The sequence below is a fragment of the Danio rerio genome, chromosome 21 (assembly GCF_049306965.1).
Source record: "Danio rerio strain Tuebingen ecotype United States chromosome 21, GRCz12tu, whole genome shotgun sequence".
Taxonomy (NCBI): domain Eukaryota; kingdom Metazoa; phylum Chordata; class Actinopteri; order Cypriniformes; family Danionidae; genus Danio; species Danio rerio.
This window is the reverse complement of record NC_133196.1, coordinates 41,325,931-41,346,042: the sequence shown is the minus strand read 5'-3', so window position 1 is coordinate 41,346,042 and position 20,112 is coordinate 41,325,931. Positions and strand designations below refer to the sequence as shown.

General features: G+C 37.0%; 2 protein-coding genes across 12 annotated transcripts in view; one reads left to right on the top strand and one right to left on the bottom strand.

Annotated features, from left to right (window-relative positions):
• The window catches only part of klf8 (Kruppel like factor 8), a 79,700-nt gene extending 70,154 nt beyond the window's left edge, over nucleotides 1–9,546 (bottom strand). The window contains exon 1 of the mRNA NM_001080003.2: nucleotides 9,254–9,546. Coding sequence (NP_001073472.1) covers nucleotides 9,254–9,280 — 27 coding nt within the window. The 5' untranslated portion in view covers nucleotides 9,281–9,546. The remainder of the gene's footprint in view (nucleotides 1–9,253) is intronic.
• The window catches only part of rbm41 (RNA binding motif protein 41), a 53,705-nt gene continuing 42,494 nt past the window's right edge, over nucleotides 8,902–20,112 (top strand). For 5 of the 11 annotated variants that reach the window (XR_012396530.1, XR_012396531.1, XM_073934489.1 and 2 more), the window contains exons 1-4: nucleotides 11,783–11,839; nucleotides 13,295–13,411; nucleotides 14,192–14,393; nucleotides 16,481–16,685. Coding sequence is in view for 8 of the 11 variants with exons in the window: in XM_073934489.1 (XP_073790590.1) it covers nucleotides 11,832–11,839; nucleotides 13,295–13,411; nucleotides 14,192–14,393; nucleotides 16,481–16,685 (532 nt within the window). In the remaining 3 variants the exon portion in view is untranslated. 11 annotated transcript variants of the gene reach the window in all.

Below are 20,112 nucleotides of genomic sequence, written 5' to 3'. Positions count from 1 at the left end.
AGCAAATAAACAAGAGGATAAAACTTTAGGTGTATTGTTGAACCTAGTCCGTAGGGTGTAAGAATATAAAGAAATTTTACACCTGACTGAGTGTGAAAGTCTTTTATGGCCTTGTATTAGTGGATCATAAAAGACAAGCTGAACTGTCCCACCTGTATCCATATTAACACACTGTATTCAGATTAAGGCCTCAATTCAAGGTGTCAGAGGTGAGGTGAGATGATGTCCTTTGTCCTAGGACCAGTCATACATCTTTATAGTTAACATTCTTGAGAATGCAGTAAAGACAATGGGCTTTCTTTTAAGCATCATCAATGGTCAGCAGAAGTGAAATGGTACTGATTGGGTAGTAATATGGTTTTAGAGTCACAGATTCAGAATGGTTCAGTGTATATAATATGTTCAGTAAAAAATGGACTTCAATATAGATTAAAAGAAAGAAAATCAGACAAAAGCACAAATGAATGCAACATAACAAACATACATACTACTAATAAACAGTGCTTTTCAGGTTTTCAGTTATCTAACAGAACTTTTTAAGTACAGAACCTCAATTAAATTATCTGTATAAACTTCAGTATATAAATGTAATAAACGCTAAAGATTCGTTACAACAGCTATTCAGTCAGAAGCAGTGTGTGATTTGATTGTCTTTTGCTGTTTGATTAACTTTAAAAATACAGACAGCAAGAATAAGACGTTTTCACTGCGAGAAAAATGTTTACGTTTTAAGGCATAAGCGATTGACTTTTCATCAAGTCAGGCATGTTGACATAATTACTGGACATAATTGAGTTTGTACGTTCAGAACCAAGACAATAATTTGTGTGTTGTAACTTTCATTCACATTCACATATGAGCACTTATGAAATCTTAAGCATCAGTTCTCTTTGCACCTTGAGGCTCAATGTTAACATAACAAAATCTCGAATAAATATTTTAATATGGATAGTGATGTACAATTAGCACCTTTGGTCTCACATGCGCTATCAAAAGCAATAATGGCACTGAATGACTGGACATCCAAAATTTGCAACTTGTGCTTATTTTGATTACGTACCCCCTAAATACATTTCCGAAGAGAGAAAAATACATCTCAGAGGCACCAATAGCCTAGCAGTTACTGCGTCAACATATAGCACTCAGGTGCTTGCGTTGACCTGAGTTTGATTCCAGGCTCGAGGTCCTTTGCCGATCCTTTCCCTCTCCCTGCTCCCCATACTTTCCTGTCAGTAAATCTCTACGGTCCTATCAATAAAGGCTGATTTATACTTCTGCGTCAAACGGCAGCATATGCTACGGTGCTGACGCATAGCTCTTTGCCGTGGCCGTCTGCGTCGCTGACGTGCACCTCTCAAAAAATGTAACTACACGTCGCAACGACGCGTTGCGTAAGCTCTGTGATTGGTCGGCTTGGTAGCGCTGACGAATCTGGGCGGGACCGAGAGACGCATGAATGGTGCGAGCCTGATGGAGCAATTGTTTACAAGTGTGGAGTCCCGTGAAGGAGGTCCGGATGGAAAGTTTTGTTTTGTGTTTACCTCATAGTTAAAGTTGTTGCACGTCCGCCGGTTCCTGCCTCAAAATGAGCGAGTTTGAGCCACTTGTACATCCCGGAAGTGTTCAGGAAAAGCAAAACAACAGCGAAGAAACTCGACACAGAGGAACATTTACACCTCACTGCCAACTAGCGTTTCGGAAGTGTAAATGCAGACCAACAGAGACAGCGCGCAGAAGTACAAATGCACAGCTACGCGCGTTGCATGCGCCGTGGGTTACGCCGGTCACTTGACGCAGAAGTATAAACCAGGCTTAAAGGTGAAAACCCCTATAAAAAATAATAATAAAAAATGCATCTCAGGAGCCACGTTTTTTTGTAGTTTTTGTTTACGCGAATCCACCAGAAGCCGCTGTGTACACTTTTTTCAGACCTCAAATTTCTCTTGCAAATGCCATTTACACCTGCTGTTCACACGTAAATCCACCAGAAGCCACTGTTGACTGACCAACTGACCAATCCGTCTGCGTCTCAAGTCCACTGAGGCACTTGTCGAGCTACTGGAAAAAATGTTAACAGCGGAAAAGTGCTTGTTAAACTGCAGAAGCAGGAGACCCGTCGACAGAACTTGTAAGCATTTTGTGTGTAAGCATTTTGGATTTCCAGTGAGTTATGTTGACAACGTTCGTGTTGTCGACAAAAAAAAAACAGTTTTGCAAGCTCTGCTATGTACGTATTACGTACGGTTTGTCCGATAGACAACACCGGCATCGCGATCCTCCGTCCGCCCCCGTTGCAAATCCGCTCGCGGAAAATGCCAATCACGTGACCACACAGACCCAGACGCATACACAGCCATGCGCTCGAGACAGCAGGTCCAGGCAGTCAGAGGACTGCTTCAATCTTTCACTCACTTGTACTTAGTCATTTTAGCGAACACCTCAGACACTGTTGGCTGGTTCCTGTTGGTTGTGCGTCTTTTTTACCGACACCATTATAACGACACAGATCACTGCCTATTCACGAGTCCCGCAGAAAAAGTGATTGACAGGTTGTAATTATGTGTGTATCTTGCCTTTATTCATTTACTGTATGAATTGTTTATGGGTTAAACAAAGACCATCCAGGTCAGGTAGTTTAAACGGTGGGCTACAAATAATTAATTGGTCATTAATTAATTAATTAATTATTCATAATCGAAAATCGAATCGAATCGTGCCTTTAGAATCGAAAATGTAATCGAATCGAGGATTTGGAGGATCGTGACACCCTTAACAGACATGCATTCAAAAATGCCAGTTTAGAGAGCAATAAAAAGGAATAAGAAAAAGCTGTTTTTAAATTTAAATGCAAAACTGAAAAACAGTTCAGTATATTGAGTAATGTGGCATCCCTAATGATCACCAAAGCACTGAAAAACTAAGGCATTACTCAATATTGTTGACTTACCTGAATTATCCTACATCATATGATGCAGAATCAAGTTTATGCAAAACAGAACACTCATTTGGGTTGCACTTTTAGGGCTAATCTTCAGGACAGGTTAAGGGCGTGACGCTAAAGTGCAGTCAATAAAACGAGAGGCGATTTAAGGCAAGGAGTGAGAGGAACTGCTAGGCGTGCACCACAGCCGCCCTGCAAAAACACAACTTCAGTCACACCCAGGGCCGACTGCACCCTTCTCCTAAAAATAACCGTGCTCTAGGACAGTGGCAGTACCTAACTGTCTCAGCTCCTAAAAACAGATGCACCTCACATCACCCCCCCCCCCCCCCCCCCTAACTGGCTTGATCAGGCTGCCAATGGACGCCTTTAACCTATAACACACCCCTGAAGCGATGTCACCCTGACAAAACCCAAAGGCTGAGACCTGCAGAGGGTAGCTGAGTGTTTAACCACTTCGACCAAAGTTTGTACACAGCTGTTAATGATTACTAGCTGTCTGGCACACCCAGAGTACTCTCTGTTCCTCCAATGATAATGCCTCAGTCCACTCACCTCCCTGACACTGTCAATAACAGGAGACGCTGTTCCCAACGATCAGCTCAAATGCAGAAAACGGCAAAGTCACACATTTAGGGTGGTATTAGGATTTACATCGATCTGCAATTGAGCGAAAATAAAAATTAAATACACCGTGCTTTATAGTTTTATCTATTTTAAATGTAAAATAACACTGCACAGTCTTAATTGTATAAATATAAGATGCGTTTAAACTATACATGTAACAATTTCTTGTTCCGGAATGCTTTAAACTAGCTTGAAATACCTTAAGAGCACATACAAATAAAAAACTTTTAGGGTGCTTTCACACCTTTGAATCGATTCAGTTGTTCCGAAACAGAGATTAAAATTGTTACATTGTTGCTCTTTGCTCTTGGAGCGGTTTACATTCACACTGCAAAGTTTTTAATCGGACCAAAAGAGCTAAAACAAGTCATGTGCGAGTAAACTCTCCTGACATTGGTCAGAATGTCAGGGTTTATTTTGCAGCGTCCCGCTCAGCTGTCAGGAGAGGTGGTGGTTTGGTGGTGATTGATAGGGTGCGCGCGCGACGTGTCTGAGGAGAGACGCGGTGGGGAGGGATGAGAAGGGTGCGCGACAATGCCTATTTGAGGACCGGGAGGGAGACGCAAGATTACCGGGAGATCATCACTCGTTTGTGGGCATCTGGAGACTCGCAAAACTTCTCGCCATACTCATAATTCTCTCTTCATATAGCCGTAAGCCTATTACATATCCATAAAACACTGTGATATAACCGCACTTGGATCGGATCGCTTTCTCACTGCAATCGATCCGCTCCAGGGTTCGTTTCAATCGAGCCGAGACCACCTCACTCAAGCGATCTCGGAGCGATTACTTTGGCGCGGAACAGAGCGAGATTGCCCTGTTCACATATGCCAAACGAACTACGCTAACTGGGCAAACGAGATACGTTCCGAAACAAAACTGTAGGTGGGAAAGCACCCTTAATGTTTTATGGTTAAACTTTGCAATGACTCCTCAAATCTCATGTCATCTGAACTGTACCTCCCATACCATATATAATACAGACTCAACATCGCACATCCTGACAATTGTGAACGAACATACTGTGATATTAATGCTAAACTACATATTGTGCAGCCTGAGTTCACACTAACGAGTAGCTCACACTGCGCATTGTCAGTGATATGATCACAAATGCTTGGTTGAGAATGCATTACCATTTCTACTGTTATTAATATGCATTCAAATGTGTCTCTTGTGACCATTTCAGATTTCGTCATGCTCTACATCACTTCCACAGGAGCGATTTACACTGAGGTGTGACGGATGAGTACTACTGAATGAACAAACCCATTTTTTTACGCAGCTAACGAGCGAGCAAGAAAACAAGAGGATGAAATAATGTGAATGGCAACTAGGATTTGGATCCCAATTCATGCGTTTTGTTACAACGCAAGCAGAGACCTATGAATACCTTGTTTTGGTGGGCTTTCACACAATACGTCCCATAATGAACACATGTCTGGTCAGCAGTCGAACAGTGGCTGGTCTTTTGTGGCTTTTCAAATGCATTGAGCACAAGTGTTGGAATTAAGAAAGCAACCTGATCAAATGTGTTTTTCTGTGGCTGAACGGGGACAAAATGTTTTAGATTGCCTTTACACCTGGTTTGACATTGAACATTTGTGATCTGATCAAAATGAATCTAGGGTGCTTTCACACCTGTGAATCGATTCAGTTGTTTCGAAACAGAGATTACAATTGTTACATTGTTGCTCTTTGCTATTGGAGCGGTTCGCTTTCACACTGCAAAGTTTCTAATCGGACCAAAAGAGCTAAAACAAGTCACGTGTGAGTAAACTCTCCCTACATTGGTCAGAGTGTCAGGGTTTATTTTAAGCTGTCAGGAGAGGTGGTGGTTTGGTGGTGATTGAAAGGGTGCGCGCGCGACGTGTCTGAGGAGAGATGCGGTGGGGAGGGGTGAGAAGGGTGGGCGACGATGCCTATTTGAGGACCGGGAGGGAGACGCGAGATTACCGGGAGATCATCACTCGTTTACGGGCATCCGGAGTCTCGTGAAACTTCCCGCCATACTCATATTTCTCTCTTTATATAGCCGTAAGCCTATTACATATCCATAAAACACTGTGATATAACTGCGCTCGGATCAGATCGCTTTCTCACTGCAATCGAACCGCTCCAGGGTTCGTTTCAATCGAGCCGAGACCACCTCATTCAAGCAATCTCGGAGTGATTACTTTGGCGCGGAACAGAGCGCGATTGCCCTGTTCACATATGCCAAACGAACCGCGCTAACTGGGCAATCGAGACACGTTCCGAAACAAAAGTGTAGGTGTGAAAGCACCCTTATATTCAGGGGTAAACAGAGCATAAAAGATGCAATACTTTAACCTTGCACCTTTATAGTGATGGATCAATGTAAATTGGGCAGGCTGATTAACTTCAGTATTCATTCATTCATTCATTTTCCTTTTGCTTAGTCCCTTATTTATCAGGGGTCACCACAGCGGAATATACTGCCAGCTTATCCGGCAGGTTTCATGCACCTCCTGCAACCCAGCACTGGGAAACACCCATACACTCTCACATTCACACTCATACACTACGGCCAATTTAGCTTATTCAATTCACCTAAAGGGCATGTCTTTGGACTGTTGGTGAAACCAGAGCACCCGGAGGAAACCCACACCAACACGGGGAGAACATGCAATACCAACTGGCCCAGCCGAGGCTCGAACCAGCGACCTACTTGCTGTGAGGCAATGGTGCTAACCACTGAGCCACCGTGTCGCCCTAACTACAATATATTTGGGCATTTTAAGATTTGGCACATATAATAATTCAAATGTTTTCAAGATATTATTTTCTTCTTAAATAAACCAGACGCCTCTCTAGAATACTTGAATGGCCATATGCTGCAGTTAGTAGTCAAATATTTTGGACTAATGGCATTGTTATTTTTGTTTTTATCACCAAGTTTAACGGAAGTGCCACAAAATGCACATCGTTACTCAAAGTGTTAAGCTGTGCATCTATCAAGTGTTTTTGTGCTGCAAAAACTCTTCGGTGGACACACTGCCTTAATGTTTCTACTGAAACTGAAAGTCAGGACAGGCTTCATCAAGTGGCTGGTTCATCTCTTTTTTTGTAAATCGCGACATTTGCAAACTGCATTGTGACAGCCACAGTTTTATAACAACTTAAGTCTAATGGATACACCATTTAGATTCCCTGTGTGTGTGTGTGTGCATTGCAGATGCTTCATCCCAACAAAATCCACATTTACACTGATGCTATAAGGCTGTAAACTAAATAGAAACATTGTCGCTTTTGCAATAACAGTATATGCAATATCCTTTTTGCAGAATAAAATTAACTTTATTTAATCGATATAGACATTGCTTAGACCATTATTAAGATAAAAATCAGTTTTCAAAAGCATTTGACAACATTATAAATCAGAATTTCTGCTGAGGTCATTTGTGGTGTTTTGAAGTCTAAATGTTTGCACCTTAATATCTTTTTTTTAGCTCTAATACCTGTTTATCTTAAAATGATGATTACAAAATTAATTGTCTTGTTTTTAAATTGCTGACAGAAAAACATTTTGCAAGTTAGTAATATCAAAAGAAAGATCGTTATTGCAACAGTCAACAACAATATTACATATTTACCAATCACCCATTTATTAACCTACGAGCCATTTATCACAGTAGGAAACAATAGTTACATTAGCATATTATTTTATTATTTTAATAACTACATTCTGCTGCAAAGTACCTTGGGGGCAAAAACTGCACCTGCTAAATTACATAAAACTCTCAATTAATTACAATTAAATAAACTAGTGGAATGTAAAACTTCATGAGGAGATTGTCAATTTAGGGGATCTAAAATCTACAAATACAGCGTTTGAACTTAGCCGAGTTATTTCGGAGTGCTAAGCCTTATTACCAACAGCACACATTTCATTTAAGCTTATTGGTGCAGCCGCCGATCAGAGCTTTGTTTTGTTTCAATTCTTAAATTCCGTTATCATAAAAAATATAGTAGTGAAACTTATGCAGGTCAAATATTATTTGTGCAGCCTTAGTGGTTATATAGCAGTTGTTGTTTTGCATAATTAGCTCTTTATTAACACCATGGACTAATGTTTTGTTTGTAACATTAGCATTTATTATTACAATATTATAATAGCAATTGTGATATAATAAACAATTAACTTTTTCACGTTGTTGACAAAATACAGTTTTAAATGTATTAAATTAATTAATTAATTATTTTTTGACTGCGATTTAATTTGCATGTATTCTCCAAAGCAATGAATTGATTGTTTTCCATATGCTACATTCTATCCCTTTTCTGACTACTCACTGTATTTATATGAAATAGTTACAATACTGGTCTGTGGATCGTCAATTGTAAATTAAATTTTTAGAAATAATCAATAGCGTTTGTGATATCAAAACTTTTATCGAAACAAAAATAACAGTTAGTCAGTTTATTTCTATTAAAATCATTTGATTAGCCTATAATAACATGATTATTTGATTAACATGACAAGAAATTAGCTTACCATTTAAACAATATGGTACTACACTGTGTAACATTGAAAACAGAAAAGCCACAAAAACACTTATGAAGTATTATGTAAATATAATTTAAATAATAAAATGTTTTTCTTATTATTATCTTAGCTATTTATTTATTTTTACCCCTAGCATCTATTTATACTTTGATAGTATTGTTAATATAATATTTTGTTTTATTTGTTCTTAATTGTTGTGAGATGTAGATGTTTGTATTAAGTTTGTACATATTTACAATAAATTAAAAATGATTATTTGATTAACATGCTTGATAAACGTCAACATAGATGTTTTTTCCAATTTGTAAATGCCAGAGCAAGTACATTTCAGAACAAGATAAGTGATAGTCAAATTTGTGCTAAAATGTTTTTAATTAATGTAATGTATGACCCTGCAGATACATTCAAGGGTACTACAGGAGGAGACGTGTCAATATGATGACCCTGACGTTCCAATACATGTGTATGTGCAACAAAAACAAACAAACAAACAAACAAACCACTTACACTAATGCACCCCCTCCCTTTCTCACTTGACATCATGGGATGTTCATGACAGTTTTATGTATAACTTACAGTCTACTGCTGTAACCTGCGTGGTATTAGCTGGAGCCTGACATTATTAGCCAAAACACTGACATCTCTTTATAACAGCGAAAGCCACGGAATACAAAACACAGAACTGAGAGGACCAACAAGCATAACAGAATGTCCTCATCACCCCATAAGAATAAAGGCTGCGGCCCCTTTAAGAAAGCAGCTAAGATGGTGTCTCTCCGGCGAGCTGCATTCGGCGCGCTTCCTTCCTGCCTTCACCGCTTTAAAACGGCACTGCAGACCCTCGACGGCTCTGACAGACGAGTCGCTCAATCTCTCCCTATCTGACTTTAACACTTTGCACAGCTGTTTTAAATGCGCCCGAGTCAACGTGTCAGGTTCGCGGATAAGTTAAGCACGGGCTCAGAGGCGCATGCACGGGAATCGCTCAGATGATATTATCGGCTCATTACGGTTAACGGCAGAGCAAACCGAAACCGGGTAACTGCTCACAGATGAGGAACTCCGGAGGAGTCCTGCAGAACAGAAAGCGAACAACCACAGCCGGCCAAAGCTATGCTGCAAATGTGTCGATTGCAAACGATAAACAGACTTACTTTTTTGTTCCGAGTCTCCGTGTGCATCTCGGTATCTAAGCGGCGGTGAAGGGGTGGAGTGGAGGGGGGGTCGGTCGGCTCGGGCGGGGTGAGATTTGAATAACAGTCAGTATTATCCGCCTCAGTATTAGAGAAGAAATGTGCGCTCGTTGGCTCGGAGGTTCACAGAAATCATATCCCTGGCGTCGAGAAACAAGCCCTCTTTCCGTCGCCCCGTTCGTCTTTCGGTGTGTGTTTGTTGCCGTGTTTCAGGGTTGGGCTCGAGCTGTGAGTCTCTCCTCCGCCTCTCCCTGCTGCTGACCCCACCCTGCGTCCCCACCCCTTCACTGTGTCAATCACAGCCGCTGCAAGTGTGTGTGTGTGTGTGTGTGTGTGTCAGCGCGCCACCACAATAATAGAAGTTCAGAAACATCATCATCATCACTTTGTCACCTCGCCTAATGACGTCAAGTTGCACCGGATGTTCGAAGTTGCTCGACTTTTTTTGGTCCTTTTTTGCATGTGTTACAGAGGTGATGATGCCTTATATGAGAATGACTAGTTTTTGGAGATAAAATTACCCCTAATTTGAGCAAAAGCAGACAAAAAAGACGTATTTTATTTATTGTTCTTAGTGTGTTTGTTCATATTGCATTATTCAGCATTTGTAGTACAGTTTTATATATATATATATATATATATATATATATATATATATATATATATATATATATATATATATATATATATATATATATTGCTGCTTGTTCGAACTACGTATTTAAAATGAGCTAAAACAACACAATTTTTGAGATTTTATGTGGGACAACTTGATCGTTTTATGTTCAATCCACTTAAATGTTTAGTTGACTTAATCTATTTGTGTTGGGATAACCTGAATGAATAGTGTGGAACCCTGTATCGGAAATAAATTGGATTTCGTAGGTATGTGTTTGGGTAAAAATATCGTTTTTTTTTTGTTTTTTTTTTGGAGCATTTTCCCCCATAAAATGGCAATTCATCTTTTTTTTGTTTTTTTTTTTGTTACTGAGAGGCAGGGTTATTCTACCTAATATATATATATATATATATATATATATATATATATATATATATATATATATATATATATATATATATATATATATATATATATTTACTTTTAAGTAGCAAAAAACATCAATGTGTTAACATAAATAGTCTATAAACATGTCTGAATATATCCCTTTTGTTATTTTGACCAAGTGGCGTTCGTTGTGTTTGTGTAAAAAAAACTTTTGTTTTGTTCTGCAAACTGATGGCATTTATTCCCAAATAAAAGTACAAATACTGTTAGAACATAATCATACATTTTAACAAATAACACTTTTATTTTGACTAGTTTAAAGTGTTTACTGAATGAAGCAATAATTAAAATGAAACATGGAAAACCTTGAGAAAAAATAGAAACAAAATTAAATAGCTGTTTATTACATAAACTGTCCAAATCACAGGGCAGCAACTCAATGCGTTAAGGCACGTGGTCAAGACAATCTGCAGAAGTTCAAACTGAGCATCTGAAGACGAAGAAAGATGAATAAAGAGACTTTGAGGGCATTGTTGTTAATGCAGGATGAGTATTTCAAAAACTGCTGGTATATAAAATATATATTTCACATAGAAATATGTCTTCAGTTTATAGAGAATAGTCGAGAAGAGTTTGGTGAGTGGCAGCAAAACTTTTCAGCTGATAGGAAGGCAAGGATTCACCAACAGTACGCAAGTTACAATGTAGCATATTGCAATGTAAAGGGTTACTATACAAACTACGCAGTAAATATATTTGTCGCACCATTACGGCTTACTTACAAAGCCAACTTTCAGCAATCATACCCTGAAGATTGGATGGTTGACTTATCCGACATTCAGGTGGAGGGTCATGAATGTATACAGTTATAATTTAGGATAAAGGCTTGAATGAATCTGCTTCTATAGACTGTGATGTTCAGTTGTTCTGAAACACATTTCCCATGGTCTTTTCTTTCCACTTAACTGGAAGTATTTGTGTAACGGGAAATATGAAGCTGGGACATATACGCGTTTATTTTCACCAGGACTGTAAGGGCTATAAATGAGTGATCATGTTAATATTTTTGTGGCTGCAATGTCAATATCACAACAGCTGCCATCATAGTGCTCGCTTTCTGAATCAACGCAAGATTTTACACTGTTTTTTGTGTTTGCTTGTTTTTGCTTTTTTGAGTAATAAACAAAAACAAATCCCTTTTAAATAAATTGGTTTAGTAATGGTTTCCTTTTGTTGGATAAACTGTGTAAATTGAAAGTACACAAATAAAAATCAATTAGTCCTAAACTCGTTTTTTTATTTTATTTATTTATTAATTAAACTGTTTAGCACATTTTAATAGTTTAGTTTAGTTCAATACATTTGAATAAAAGAAGGATGAAAATACTGTTAAGGTTTTTTTTTTTTTTTACAAAGATAGGCATTTGCAGAGCACCGCGAATGAGAGTCTTTGAGTTAAAACTACATTTCCCAAAATCCTCTCCGCCACAGCTTCTTTCCTGTCGGAACGGGAAATAGAGGGAAAGTGTAAACATGAAGCGGTAAGGAAGAGGACTAAACGGTATTTTTTGTTTTTAGTTTCGGTCTGAAGCCAGTAACAAAACTTGTCAAACCAAAACATTGACTTTCAATGAACTCTGATTTGAAAAATCCCATCACTAAGGTCTAGTCGATTACAGCCGTTAAGACTTATTGATGATGATAACACACATTGGTCGATAGGTTGAGTGGTAGTTAATTAAACGTACGACACGTTTTAATGTTGATCATAAATCATTGTTTTATTTAGTTTATCGTTATTGTATATCTTTTTTTGACCTGAGTGACGATGTAACCTCTACTTGCTGGCTTGTCTTGTCTTGTGTTCTGAATGTGAGAAGTTTGTGTAACAGTTAAACATTTTAATTTGTTGTAATGAAAGGAACGTATAACTATTCTTTCATATTTATTTAACTATTTTTATTAAATGATTTGACACATACTTTGGCCCAAATTGACCTAAAAATTACAATAGGGATAAAATATGTGAATAATGTAATAATCCGTAGTTGGTATAATGAAGTATGTTTATTCGTTTACACAAAAAAAGATCAATTAGAAAGCGACACGGTGGCTCAGTGCTTAGCACTGTCGCCACACAGCAAGAAGGTCGCTGGTTCCAGTTCCGACCTGGTCAGTCGCATTTCTGTGTGGAGTTTGCATGTTCTCCTCAAGTTTGCGTTGTTTTCTTCCGGGTGCTTCAGTTTCCCTCAGAGTCCAAATATATACGCCATAGTTGAATTGAATAAGCTAAATTGTCCGTAGTGTGTGTGTGTGTGTGAGAGAGAGAGAATGAGGTGTATAGGTGTTTCCCAGTACTGGGTTGCAGCTGGAATGGCAGTAAAATATACTGCATAAGTTGGCGGTTTATTCCGCTGTGGCAACCCCTGATGATTAAAGAGACTAAGACACAGGAATGTGATGAAATTAGCAAAATAGGAAGTGATCGTAATAAGTAATTAGATTTCTAATTTAAAAAAACAATGCAGATTTATTTTGACATTCTCATTAAATGACATACTATGCAGTTTTTATTTAATATTTATGTTTTAATAAGTTTAATTTTGGCTGTTTGCAGTATTATCTGCCAATTTTGAAAACTATCATAACAATGTAAAATGAACATAACTTTTTATCAGTGACAGCAAACAGAATAGATTGTTTTATCTTGAATTTGTTATATTTAATTAAATAAGTTTATTTAGCATTCCGTTTTTTTTTTCAACTGTTCATACAATATACTTCATGAACACTGGAGTGCAATAATTGGAGTAAGAGGAAAATTGTAACGCTAAACCATTAAAAGTGTAATTAAAATAAATATAGTTTAATTTGTCTCCTAGACTCACTGATGTGCTGTCTTTATGCTTAAAAAATATTTAGAATTATGAACATAAAACAAGCATTTGGGCTGAGGAGTTTAAAGAACTCAAAAATGATTTTGTAATTATTTATAGGGTTACTCGCCATGCCTGTGATGATGTGCCCATCCCTGAAGAACAGGAGACAGAAGGCCAGAGACAACTGCACAATCTGCTGCTGCAACAACTGGACACAGATGTTGACATTGACCGGTTAGTTCCTGATAAACTGGGCCAGACAAAATCTGTTGACTTTTTTTTTACTTTTGCTATTTCAGTAGAGAATTTTGTAAAAAAATAAATAAAAATCTGTCACTTTTAATTCGACTTTACTTGCAAATTAGGTAGATTTCACATTAATTTTGAGTTTTAACATTTTTTAATAAATTCAGTGGATTTCCAGGTCTGGCTGGAGCACATTTAGCTTAGCTTAGCATAAATCATTAAGTCAGATTAGACCATTAGCATCTTTTTTTTTTTTGCATTTTTGATTGAGATGCTAATGGTCTAACCTGGTATGATTTATGCTAAGCTAAGCTAAGCTAAAAGTGCTCCCAACAGACATGGCAATCGGCTGATTGGATAAAAAATGGTAAAACTCAACTGTTTAACTGTAGGGGACTTGCTTAGGGGTAAAATGAGCTTATTTTCAAAAATAGTTTAGTGTTCCTTTAAGGTTAACATGCCAGGATAATATACATTTACAAGCTTTTGCTTCAAAATTACCATTTCAAATCCTGGGTGTTGAAAATAGACAACAGAAAAAATGTAAAGTTTGTTAAACTACTATCAAGCTATCAAATATGGCAGAGGGAGTATCTCAGATTGTTGAGATACTCCCTCTGCAATCTTGTCCTCATATTTGCTATTAACTTTCTGTAAAAAGAAATTCAAGCTAAAACATTTTAATATTATTCAAAGCACAACATTTGCCTGTTTTTTCTGTTCATTATAGGTCATGGACATTAATATTCACCTGTTTATTTGTCATAGGTGTGTGGCTAAGAAGAAATGCTTTGCTCCAGCTGCGGTGTACAAGCCGTTTGGGGAACAGGCCGCTGGTGTGAGGAGTCTGTCTCAGTTTCAGGCCCTGCAGGACGGAGATCAGGAGCTGGCGGCTCTCAGAGAACTGGGCCTAACTGATGCTGAAATACTGCTGTGGAGGAGCAGGGAGCAGCCGGAGAGCTCCCTCAAGGTCTGCTTTAGCTATTACCCTTATCATGAAGTGTCCTAAACAGAGGGATTTTACATTTCCAGAAATCTGACATGAAGAATGGTAGCTGTTGGTCAGAGAATGATTCAGACAGTGTTAGTTTAGTATCATTGTAACATTATTTTGGTATCATTATCATCAGTTTTTAATTACAGAAATATTATTATCTTATGTTTTCTTTTTAATCCTATATTTTTATTAATTTAGCTGCTTTTTAAAATTATTTTCTAAATTAATCATTTATTATTTATTTTTATTTATATATATATATATTTTATATTTTTATTTTATATTCATAAATATAAAAAATGATTCATTTATTTAATTATTTCTAAATAAAAATATTTAAAATTTATATATATTTTTTGTTAATATTAAAAAAAATATCTATATGATTTTAAAAAAATTGTATTTAATTTTGAAATAAAATGTATTTTTTTAATGTTCATTTGTTTCAGTGAATATCTATTTTGTTTTAAGGAACATGAGGGGCATTTATTAATACACACAATGTTTTTAACCTGTTATGTTAGTTTTGGGTGACTGAAAATACAAACTTTTGAAAAACAAAATAATGAAAAAGTTTAAATGGAAAGTTTAATTGTAATTTTTAGTACTTTTGCTGTGTTTTGTCATATTTATTTATAATTTATAACCAAAAAAAGAGCAATATTTTGTTGGCAGTTACATTAAATTGTTATTTTATTTTTTAGCTGACATTTATGCTTTTTCAAGTTAAATAGAGTTATAATAGCATTAGGAGTCTTAACACAACACTGTTGTGAAATTGAAACAGAAAAAAAAAAAATTTCATTTACACCACCACAGCATTATGGATCCTGAAAATGCAAACTTCAAAAAAAAAAAAAAGAAAAGAAAATATTTTGTAGTGATGGTTTAATTATAGGTGCATGTTATACATTTAAAATCAGAATTATTAAAACCCCTTTGTGTTTTACTTATTAATTTATTTATTTCATTTTTAAATATTTCCCAAATGATGTTTAACAGAGCAAGGACATTTTCACAGTATGTCTGATAGTATTTTTTCTTTTGGAGAAAGTGTTATTTGTTTTAGAACTGCTAAAATAAAAGCAGTTTTTAACATTTTGAAGATAAAAAAACAAAAAATGGCAAAAGATGGCAAAGATAAAATAAATCAGTTATCAGAAATGAGTTATTAAAACTATTATGTTTAAAAATGTGTTGAAAAAAATATCTCGGTTAAACAGGAATTGAGGAAAAAAACAACTCGGTTAAACAGGAAGGGCTAATAATTCTGACTTCAACTGTATCCAGGTTTAACTTTATAATGAAGAGTAGGGCTGTGAGATTATTTTGGAATTGTATCAATGCATGCTCCTGACTGATACTTCTCTCACAGTGTGCTATTTGAAGCAATCATAACGCAGCAGGACTAGAACAGGAGCATTAGAACAGGAGACTGAGCTTAATGACAAGGTTTGAGTTTGACGGCACTTTATGGCGTAGAGACAATTTGTTACACATTTACTAGGTGATTTTTATTATTTTTTGTCTTATTTATGTTTTTAAGACATGTTACAGGACTTAAAAAACTTAAAAAATTTTATGATTATTATAAAATTATTTCCTTTGGAAATATCTTTCATAGTCACACTGTAAATCGCAGAATTCTCAGTGATGCAATGTCTGACACAATGCACTTAATTGAGCCAGTCACGTCACTGTGAGAAGTAGGATTAGGCGAGTCCATTAAAAAGCACTGCATCCAGACCACTCTCGAAAATGCAGACTTTTTGAAAACATTTTCAAAGTGAATGTTTTTGCAAAACTATTCAATCATTATCTCTGAAGCAACACACAAGTTCTTTACAACCAAATCAACAATGTTCAGATTACAGTAGCGCATGTGTTTGTAGGTTGTATGCAGGCTGTTTGCAGATCCATCTGAAAGTGGAACATTTTAAAAACATTGTCATTTATTTGTGAAGCCCGAAAGAAATATTCAGCTATTTAGTTCATCATTGCTTAAACTCCTAGTTTTCTTTAACTTTAATAACTTGGACCCGCTTTCTTGTTTTTCTCAGGACAGAGGGGTTTGTGTGGCCCCTGAGGCGAGGAATGAGCGTCTGCAGGCCATCCGGGATAAAATGGCAGCTCATGCGGAGCTGCTGTCCCGACCCCAGCGCTTCTCAAGCAGTCGAGCGCTGTCCCGCAGAGAGATGGAAATCGAGAAAGCTCTTTTTCAAGGCAGCGACCGCTCCAGCTTCCTCACTGCCCTTTACCATCAAGGTGAAACACACTATAGTAATGCCAAGTAGCTTTACTTTTACAGTGTTCTCTACTAATATTGACAAAAATGAGCTGAAAAAACTGTTCGTTAACCTTTTAATGTTTAGCTCAAAAATATTAACAAAAAAGTCTGTTCATTTTATGGCTGCACGATGCTGAAAAAATAGGGATGTTGTTGAATATTGTGAAAATTATATTTATTTCAATATAACATTTCCCTATAAAAATGTTAATTTTATAAGTTTTTATATCCTTTATTGAATAATATAAAAAAAAAAACAGGTAAAAGATATTCTTCAGCTCTAGCTATTTCTGTTTCAGACTAAAACAAATTGTGTCAAGGTCCAAACATTTAGTCATTTACTTCCTATGAATGAGTGAAAACATTGGCAGATATTCTGACTAGGGTTGGGTACCAAAACTCGGTACCTTTGGAACCGGTATGCACCGGGTCAAGTCAGCATATGAATTTCGGTGCCTAATTTCGGTGCTGGAACAAGAACTTAAAGCAGGTCGCGCACCGGAAGCGCCGCTTGGCGACGCGCAGCGCCATGCATTTTAGAATCCGCAAGTCAGCGGCTGTCCACGGCATCCAGCCACGACTCTTGACTGTTCTTATTTCTGCCATGCCTCAGAGCGCCATCTGACTATTTTCATTTTAAATAACATGTGAATGTGCACGTCTGGTGTGTGACACTATCATCTGTCATGTGCGCTGCGTGCTGCGGCTCTGAGCGGCGCATCCGCTGTGTGACGCGCTTAAGAAGCATAAAGGGGTGCATTAAAGACACACGTGAGTAAGCGTTGTGTTACACCATTTCTAAATGTTTAATTCTAAACAGCTTTGAGGGATACGGATGTCAGCGATGTCAGGCGTTTGTTATCGTAGCCTATAGAAGGCAAAGCGCGCAGTACAGCGCATGCGGCGAGTGACTCACTTCATCAACACGCAAGATCGCGTTCATCTAATTTGCTTAAACTTAGCATTCTACAGTATGGCTATATTTTACAAGCAAGGATTCTGACACACCAACATGCAACAGATGTTACAAAAGTTGCGTGTAAGAGAGAAACACGTCAAACGTATAAAATGTGAGTGCTCATGGAATCAACTTAAAATTGAGGAATGGACCATCTCTGACAGCTTGTGACATCATCTGACACATTATCCGAGTACGTTTACATGGACACCAATACTCAGATTTTAATATGATTAAGACACTACTCTGATCAAGAGTCTACCACGTTAACAGTGATTTTTTTTAATATCTTAAAGGACCACAGACACAAACTGCGGAGGAAACATTTATAAGCTGGTGACAGCGACACAATGACGTTGATGGATCTATGTGCTGTAAAATGTAACTGGGAATCATGACGTTCAAAAAGCAGCTCATGTAAACACCTGAATCATATTATTGTCTTATTCAGATTAAGGCAAATCAATAGATCTCTGATGTCCATGTAAAAGTAGTCACAAGCCCCAAAGCCAGAAAAAAGGTGCTCCCTGATTTTGATGACAGCCTTTCCACAGGTTAGTAGTAAGCTAATGTAATGTTAATGGCATAATACAAATCTTGCATTTATGATAACAAACTAATTCAAATATAAAAAATATATAATATATATATATATATATATATATATATATATATATATATATATATATATATATATATATATATATATATAATTTTTTTTTTGTCAGTTAAATTTGTGGCCAAAAGGTATCGGTTCAGGCACCGTTTTGGCACCGGTACCGTTTTAAAAGTATCGATTTAGCACCGGTATTAAAAAAAACTAAATGATACCCAACCCTAATTCTGACTCTGATTGGCTGTTGTCATTTTCCCACCCTAAGTATTTGTTTTCAGCATTGGTCTGCTCCAGCCAATAGCAGACTAGCAACTACTGGGGCTACTGGGATAAAGATTAACATCCATGCATTGAAACAAATGTAATTTTTCACTCATCTGCGATACATATAATGAATATACTATTATCACCATAACAATCATTTTGCGATATATTGTGCTGCCCTAGTTTACATTGATAACGAACAAACAAACAAACAGAACAGTTTTCTGAAAAAACATTTTTGAAAAATATAGGAGAATTTTGGAAAGCAGCTAATGTAGCCCTACAAGAGAGTTGGGGAGGGACTTTCAGCCTAAGCACCGCCCCTTTTTATATATGTATATTTTATTCATCCGGGAATTAGATTCTTGATTAGATTCTCAATGTCATTAAATTCTTATTATTTAATTATAATTAATTACGGATTATCATTCCGGTAATTCGATTTTCCGCAGATAAGTTAAATTATAGTTCCGGTAAATAGATTGTAATCAAACTAATTCAGTTATCTTTTTTATATATATTTTAAAAAAGTTTCCCATTGCTTAAGCTAACTGTGTGTGTATGCGTGCATCTGTGTTATTGGGTGATTTGTTGGCCTTTAGCGTGCTTTCACACCAAGACTTTTGTATCGGAACCTGTCTCATTTACCCGGTTAGCAAGGTTCGTTTGGCATATGTGAATCCAGCAATCGCGCTCGGATCCATGCCAAAAACGAACTCTGGAGCGGATTGATTATGTGAGAAAGCAAAGCGATTCGAGTGTGGTTATATCACAGCGTATTATGGTTGTGTAATAGCCACATATACGGCTATATGAAGTGAGAACTATGAGTTGGGGGTGATGACATTCCTACTGGTTAATGTGCGTTTCATGTCAAATGTGAAAGTGTAAGCTTGCTGAACTATTAACGAAAGTTGTATATCTGTTAGGAAAACTGACCGAACTGCAGTCTTAGTTAGCTGTTATTTCTTTCTATAATGTAAAGCCTATGATGCATAATTCTAGCCAAGGCCTAAGAATGAGAAAGTCTTTCCTCTGATTTATATGTGGTGACGATGTCTGTGGGTGTCACTCTTCAAGATTAAAGCGCAGCTTTTCGTTTATAATGTCTTATTGCTCATTGCCATAAATTAAAATAAGGACGCATGACAGCTGAGCGAGACTGTGTAAAATAAACTGTGAAACTCTAAACAATGTGAGAGGAGTTTACTTGCACACCGGGTTCCGGGTCCAAGCGCTCTATTTAACTGAATGGGGAGATTCATGAAATGGTAATAATAAACGTTTACAAAGCGATTTAATACTTTCGAAAGTCACGATCGCAATAAATATGTCCATGCCTAATATCCGATGGCCAGAAAGTGATTCATTGTTTTATAAATTGTTAAAATTTTGGTATTTGTTATGCAGCAAGCCCAGAGATTGTTGTGTACACTATGACTTTATGTAAAATTACCTTTAATGTGTGATAGGAATAAAACGTAATCATAAACGAATGATTTCTCCACTCAAATGAATGGCGGCTTGGACCCGGAAACAGTATACATACGTCACAAACACGTCACCA